The sequence below is a fragment of the Calidris pugnax genome, unplaced genomic scaffold, assembly GCF_001431845.1.
Source record: "Calidris pugnax isolate Ruff unplaced genomic scaffold, ASM143184v1 scaffold91, whole genome shotgun sequence".
Taxonomy (NCBI): domain Eukaryota; kingdom Metazoa; phylum Chordata; class Aves; order Charadriiformes; family Scolopacidae; genus Calidris; species Calidris pugnax.
The window spans coordinates 1,049,806-1,057,270 of record NW_015090898.1 but is presented as its reverse complement, the minus strand read 5'-3'; the positions used below and the strand labels follow the sequence as shown (position 1 = coordinate 1,057,270).

The following is a 7,465-nucleotide window of genomic DNA, read 5'->3' as shown; positions in this document are numbered from 1 at the left end:
CCATAATAAACACAGACCGTGTTATTCTGTAATTATTCTGTAATTACCGGAGAGAATCGGTGATACAGGACCTCATCAGGGGAACTCCTCAGGAGGTCTCCCCAGTGGGCGTGTATTTGTTCTTGTAATGTCTTAGGCACCAAGTCTGAGGCAAAAGTCAAACGCTGCTTTAAAGTTAAAGCAATGAGGATAACATCAGCATCCAGTGTGAGCATTAAAAACACATTTCAGGACTCTCACCCATTGAAACAACCCAACTCCTGCCTTTGTTTCCTGTAAGCGAAACCAACTGGCACTGCAGCCTGCCTTCCATAAGCTTCCAGCCCCCCCCTTTCCCCTCCTGCTCCTTGGGGGATTGTGTGTGTGTTCTTCCTCCTCTCTGCTTGGAAAAGCAGAGCAGGCTGAGAACACGGGGATCGTTTCCACAGAAAAGGGCTCAGTAACAGGCACTTTGTCAGAAATTATTATTTTCATGTCACTGGCAAGTGTTTCTTTTTTGTGATAGGCAAGTATGGTCGATAAAGCTGTGATTTAAAGGAGAAAAGCTCTCAGCAGATGTGATCTTTCTTTCAAGAAGCCTCTTTAGCAAAAAATTTATCTGATTCAAACAGAAGTAGAACTGTCTGGACTTTGATTGTGACTACAAGAACAAATCAGGAGGAACCTTCTTCCTTTGGTGAAGGAAGAAGTGCATGTATCAAAAATACGGTTTAAAACTTTAAGGTTGCATAAAGGGTGGCTGTTTGGTTTTGGTTTGTTTTTTTTTTTTTTTTTAATTCTAGGAGCTAGAATAACTTTTCTCTCTGTTCTCTAGGGATTTAAGTCATAATAATTTGTCATCCAACTGGAGCATTGATTTGTCTGTTCCTACACTACAAGAAGTGTAAGTGGCTTTTTATGAGGATAAACTCTACAGATTTCCTACCTAGTTCTAATTAGTGCATTCCATTGCATGTCTAGATACCTCTTCTGACTTGTAGAAATAGTCAGTGCCAGTTAATTAAAACTGGGTGCTCTGTGTTAGCAGCACACTTCATGTATAAACCCCATGCTTTGTGAGCAGAAAATGTTTTCATAAAAGATTAGAAGACAAATATTTTTTAAAAGAAATGAGGTGTGTTTGTTTTGACTCTAGCTGATCTGAAGTTAAAAAGAAGTAACAGTATCCACGGAAAAAGTAAACATAAGCATGCTTCACTGTTAAATTGCTCAAATTATTAGTATTTAAGCATTCAGGGAATCTTACAACTACTAAGTTACAAGACTGTTAAATTGCTCAAATTATTAGTATTTAAACATTCAGGGAATCTTACAACTACTAAGTATTATTAACATAACAAGATTGTTAAATGCTCTTGTGTTATTTCTGCTGTGTACAGAAGGGTTTTTCTTCTCTTTGAAGTGCCAGTAATCTTTTTTGTTTAGCTGTGTTTTTTGGTTTTTATTTTTTTTAAGGAAAATGAATTACAATCAGCTAAGTGAAATCCCGTATTTTGGAGAAATGACTTCTAACATAACTCTTCTCTCACTGTAAGTAATAGCTTCGCTGCCTTTTTCTCTTAACAAGTGGGAGAATTGTGTTAGAGTTCTGCTATCAAGCTGCAGGAAAACATTGCTTCTTTTGTCTTGGAACACTACTCATCTAAAGTGCTTTAGGGAATATGTAAGCACTCTTTAAAGAAATACAAATCAGTTAGACAATCAAGTCACCCTAAATTACCAATAAAATGCAGTCAACCAAGGCAGGCAGCTTTGAAAGGGAGGGATTCAGTCTGGGAATGACAGTTCCCACAAGGAGCAGCCCAGCTACAGGCCCCAGAATTTGAATCCATTCCTATGCCAAGGTGGCAAATAGCTCTTGGATTTTCAGTACTGCTTTAGGAATTAACACTCTGAAGAGTGTGATACGTGTGCTATTTAAGGGGCTTGCTCATCATGTTGGTGTACAGAATCCTGTACAGCTTGAAGGATGGGATGTTTTGATAATTGTGTTTGTTGCTGGTATTTTTCAGGGTACACAATACCATTCCAGAAATAAATGCTGAGCAACTCCAAGTTTACCTTTCATTGGAAAATCTAGATCTTAGTTCTAATCTTATCTCAGAAATTAAAGCGTCGTCTTTTCCACGGATGCAACTGAAGTACCTGTAAGTACGAGTGATCTGTTACCTCTGGGATTCCAGGCTCTACAGCATTAACTCTGCTCTAAGTTCCTGTCTGTAACCCAGCAGCCCTGTGTGCCTTTGAGCTGGTAGCAGTGCTCAATGTGGCTACAGAAGTGCTTGAAATAAAATATTTCTCATACCAGTCTGTATTGCATTTTCTCAATTAGTTTCTCAACTAACTGCTGCTGTCAGAGCGCAGGTAGTTCAGCCAGTAGGGACCTGGGATGATTTCTGCCCGTTTTGGGTAAATCACTGTTGACATTGTCTTGACCATGTCTAACTGAAGCATGGGCGAGCAGTAAAAATCAACTCTCAGCACTGATTCCTTTGGGAAAATTATTTAGTTTGGAATACCAGATTTCTGATAGTTGGGAAAATTATTTAGTTTGGAATACCAGAGTGCAGATTTCTGACACGATTTCACAAGGAATTTGAGTTGTAGTAATAAGTGGTCGCTCTGAAGTGCTTGTGCAGTTCTGTTCATAAAATTCTGTCTTCTGAAAGGCCTCTTTTCCTTTCCTAGGAACCTGAGTAACAACAGAATAGCTACCCTAGAAGCAGGCTGTCTTGATAACTTGTCCAGCTCACTAATGGTGGTAAAGCTGAACAGAAATAGGATTAGTGTGATTCCACCAAAGATCTTCAAATTGCCCCACGTGCAGTTTCTGTAAGTAGCTGTCTTGAAAGCTTAACAACAGCGATTACAGCTGTGGTGTTTGTCTCAGTGTGTGTTCTTGACTTGCACAAATTGGTGCTTATCAAATGATGTCTTAATATTTGAATGTTGTCTTTATAAAAGGGAACTGAAAAGGAACCGGATTAAAATAGTGGAAAGCCTCACATTCCAAGGACTGGAATCCTTAAAATCCTTAAAAATGCAGCGCAATGGGATTAGCAAACTAATGGATGGAGCGTTCTTTGGCCTGGGTAATATAGAAGAATTGTGAGTATGCCCAGTCCTGGAATTTCTTTGAGGGACTCTGGGGAGGGTTGTGCCATGTATGGCTTCCCTTACATCGAGGCTCTGCTGAGATAATGATGAGCATCACAGGAAATGAGTTTACAGATCTGTATTTTCCCATTATTTTGACATCATGTTTGGTACTTCAGAGGTAGAAAGGTAGTGGCTCTGTCCCCACTCCTTCCCTTGTGGTGACCAAGAGTGCTGTGGCTCTGGAGGTTGCTTTTTGCTGTTTTTTATTTGTACTCCCCATAGGATGGGATTGGTCTCTGCGTGACCATCTGACAGAGACAGTGCAGGGTGTGCACTTTTTTTTAAAGACTTTTTTTTAAAAAGGAGTCTTTGAGAACAGAGAATACAGTCTTGCTTCTGCCACACACTGCAGCTGTTGTCGGGTTATTCAGTTCTTCATATACTTTAGTTTGTTGTTTTGGTTTCAGCGGAATCAATATAATTGTGCATTTCAGGTTGCCTGGGGTTTAATGTTAGTAAATCATTTTGAGATGCAGGAGGTAAAATTTTGTAAATATGTGTTTCATTGATTATCTATTTGGCAAATGTTTTTTCCTTCTAATTCCTTAGAGAACTGGAACATAATAACTTAACAGAAGTAAACAAGGGCTGGCTGTATGGCCTGCGGACGCTGCAGCAGCTCTATGTGAGCCAGAATGCCATTAACAGGATCAGTCCAGATGCATGGGAGTTCTGCCAAAGGCTTTCTGAGCTGTAAGTCCTGGGCTGCTTTTCATTGGGATTTTGTAGTGTTGCAATAAGGGATTGGCCAGCACACATGTAGCAGGACTGAGTTACCAAAGGAAGTACTTGATTTCCTTGTTGGGCCGTGGCAATGCTGTGTATTTTACTTATTTTTATAAGTGTTCCATTAGAGAAATTAAAACACAGTAGTTAATCAAGTTTGATAGTACCTTTGTAATTGATTCCCCCCCACTTGCCCTCAAAGTGTGTGTGTTCCATGTTTCTAGAGACCTGTCGTACAACCAGCTGACTCGCCTCAAGGAGTCTGCCTTCGTGGGACTTGGTTTATTGGAGAAACTAAACCTGGGTGACAATCGCATCAGTCACATCGCGGATGGTGTGTTCAGAGGTCTGACAAATCTTCGAACCTTGTAAGTACAGCCAACTTCTAGCTGAAATCTCAGTTTAATGCCGTGAAGCTTTTGCGAATAAAGACAAGAATATGGCAGTGTGGAGGCTGAGATCAGTGGTTTGGCAGTGTTTTGTGGCCTGCCCGCAGGTGGCAGGGCTGGTTGTCTTTGGTGTGCCAAGATAACAGAATTCTGACCCAGCTAAAACAAACCAACCACTTAATTTTAGTGATGATAAGGAAAGTTGAGTGTCATAGGGGTTCTGGGAAGGTGTGAGATAATGATGAGCTTGAGTACTGTGTCCAGTTTTGGGCCCCCTACCATAAAAAAGACATTGAGGGGCTGGAGCGGGTCCAGAGAAGGGCGACAAAGATGGTGAGGGGTCTGGAGAATAAGTCTTACGAGGAGAGGCTGAGGGAGCTGGGGTTATTCAGCCTGGAGAAGAGGAGGCTGAGGGGAGACCTTATTGCTCTCTACAACTGCCTGAAAGGAGGGTGTAGAGAGATGGGGGGCGGTCTCTTTTCTCAAGTCACAGGTGACAGGACAAGAGGAAATGGCCTCAAGTTGTGCCAGGGGAGGTTCAGGCTGGATATTAGGAAACATTTTTTTCACTGAAAGGGTTCTCAGCCATTGGACTGGGCTGCCCAGGGAGGGGGTTGAGGCCCCATCCCTGGAGGTGTTCAAAAGACGGGTTGATGTAGTGCTGGGAGGGCTGGTTTAGTGATGATGCTCCTTGTTTGTTGTGTGGGTGTCTATTTTTGTCAGTTAGGTTGACGGTTGGACAAGCTGATCTTTAAGGTCCCTTCCAACCTAGAAGATTCTGTGAAATGCCAGTTGTGAAGAGAATGGTTAGCCTGGATCTCTTGTTATTCCAGAGGGTTTTGTCAGGACTGGAACCACAGGACCCAAGTGGAGAATCCCTTTAGTTGCCAAAGGTGCCATTCTTCTGGCCTCGCTGTGGCCATGGGCACAGCATCCTGGAGGGCACAGTGTCCCAGAGGGCACAGCTCTGCACTTGCTGGGGCCTTCTCCAGCAGCTGTTTGGTATTTCTGACAAGAAAAGCCTCATTCCTGGCTCTTAATAGAAACCCAAGTGTCCCAAGTAGATCTGAGCAGTTGTAATCATCCTAAACAATGGTAGTTGAAAAAGGAGTGAAAGTTTATAACCCCTCTGTCAGTTCATTAAATAAATGCTTAAATAAGCAAACTCACCCGAGAGATTTATGTAAGCAGTCATATTCTGTTAACCTTAATGCAACCTTTTAATGAAATAATTAAAACTAATTTCTTAGGTTTAGAGTACCATGAAAAAGTACAAGAGCAGATTAATTAGTAGGTTTTCCTGGGCTCCTCAGGGGCGCCTGCAGCCGTGGGCCGGGCCGGGCCGTTGGCTGCAGGGCTGGAATGCTCAGGATGGGGCAGGGTGATTAGCTGTGGGATGGAGTGGGGGTGATTAGAGTGGGGGTGATTAGCTGTGGGACGGAGTGGGGGTGATTAGCAGGGCTCCAGCATTGGTGCCCAGCCGGGCGTGAGGAGCCAGCTCCTCTGCTCACACAATGAGGGGCTTTTCTTTGGCCCTGCTCCCTCATTTTGCTCAGTGGGCTGAGTAGTGGAGTGTAAAAGTCCTTCAAACAAGAGGAGATACCGTGTTGCTGTCGGATTTGTGTATGGGCTGGTTCAGTGCTGGGGTAAATATTTTTCCGTACGTTCAGCTCCTGCCTCTATTCTGCAATGTCGCTTTAATTAATGAGAATAAACTGTAAAACTGTATATTAACTACAGAGTAATCAGTAGGATTAAAGGTGTGTCTAAGAATAGCACTGAAGTTTGGAAGTTCCACATCTTATCACGTTATTTACTTCATAACCCTGTGAGTAGCTTGGCATTGACACCCCTCTGGCATTCCCAATCAAAAATTCTGGAGCAGACCTGGAGGTAATTCCAGAAACAAGTTTCAACTCACAAGAATTAGCAACTTTGAAATAAATTTGGCATATTATTCATCTTGTTGTTCTTTTCATTAGATCACATTGTTGTTGAGTCCTTTAGCTTGAATAATTTCCAGAGGAAAGCACTTACTGTGAGCAAATATCAATGCTGTATTTGTTAAGACCTCGTTATACATGAATCGTGGAATTCTTTTTGTCCTGAACTTTAAAGTGTTATATATATTAATTGTGGACATGACTCCTGCATGGTGTAAAGAGCAAGACTTCCATTTCAAAGTAAGAAAAACGAGAAGATAATGTGTTGCCACTGATAATGTCCTGGAGGTGGATCCCTCGGACGGTGTTCTGCGCGTTTACAGTCTCACCCAAGGGAACGTAGATCAGCTTTCCACCATTTGCACAAGGAATGAAGTGTTTATGTGAGATGATGTCACCAGTTGCAGCCTGCGTAGCTGCCTTTCTGTCTCACTTGGCTTGTTTGGAAGCTCCATCAAGCTGATGCATGTAATACCTGGTAAAATGCAGTACAGACTGCTCTTCACTGGTGAGGTTTCCTTTGAGCCCCCTCCTGTCTGCAGGGACTTGAGTGCTCGGTGGTACCAAACCAGACAGAAACTGTGGCCTTGACAGAAACTCCTGGCTCAGTCCACACCATGCAGGCTAAAAATGCAGCTGATTTTATTTTATCTTCTCTCTAAAAAGTGTTTAGTCCTTCCCAAACCATATTGCTTTTGCTGGTCAGACGTGAGGGGCCGAAGTGCTGTGCAGAGGTCAGACAGGAATCCCATTAGCTGGTAACAAGATTTGTGAGCAGAATATCAACTTCATTCTGAAAATCTACTACTTTGTGCCTGGCAGCCTTACACTCTAACCTGTGGGTAATCTCTTAATATGCTAATGCTATTATAAGCCTGTTACTTGGGAAGATTAATGCTGCTGGTGTATTGGTTAATTCACTTACATGAACCAACTTGCCTCAGGAGCCTCTCCCAGCTCCTGGTGAATAGTCCATCACATGACGGGTGCTGGTCAGACTGGGTCTTCCCTTCACTCCCACATAAAGAGGTTGTACTGCAGAATTTGTTTGTGGTTCTGTCTGTGGCACTGATCTTGAACAATTCTATTTTCCCTTGCGTCTCTGGGATGGAATATTCATCTTCTGACAGGCTCAGCTTTAGCATAAGGAGAGCATTAAGAGAGATCTTGAGGTGCTGGAGCGAGGGCAGAGGAGGGCAACGAAACTAGTGAAGGGCCTAGAAGACAAATCATATGAAGAGCGGCTGA

At 42.7% G+C, this 7,465-nt stretch overlaps 1 protein-coding gene across 2 annotated transcripts in view; it reads left to right on the top strand.

Moving 5' to 3' along the window:
• Positions 1–761: 761 nt before the first annotated feature.
• The window catches only part of LRIG2 (leucine-rich repeats and immunoglobulin-like domains 2), a 29,485-nt gene continuing 22,781 nt past the window's right edge, over positions 762–7,465 (top strand). The window contains exons 1-7 of one of the 2 annotated variants that reach the window (XM_014948581.1): positions 762–883; positions 1,456–1,530; positions 2,013–2,147; positions 2,689–2,832; positions 2,965–3,108; positions 3,709–3,852; positions 4,110–4,253. In XM_014948581.1, the coding sequence (XP_014804067.1) occupies positions 1,460–1,530; positions 2,013–2,147; positions 2,689–2,832; positions 2,965–3,108; positions 3,709–3,852; positions 4,110–4,253 (782 nt within the window). In that variant the 5' untranslated portion in view covers positions 762–883; positions 1,456–1,459. The remainder of the gene's footprint in view (positions 884–1,455; positions 1,531–2,012; positions 2,148–2,688; positions 2,833–2,964; positions 3,109–3,708; positions 3,853–4,109; positions 4,254–7,465) is intronic. The other variant, XM_014948582.1, reaches the window with a different exon arrangement.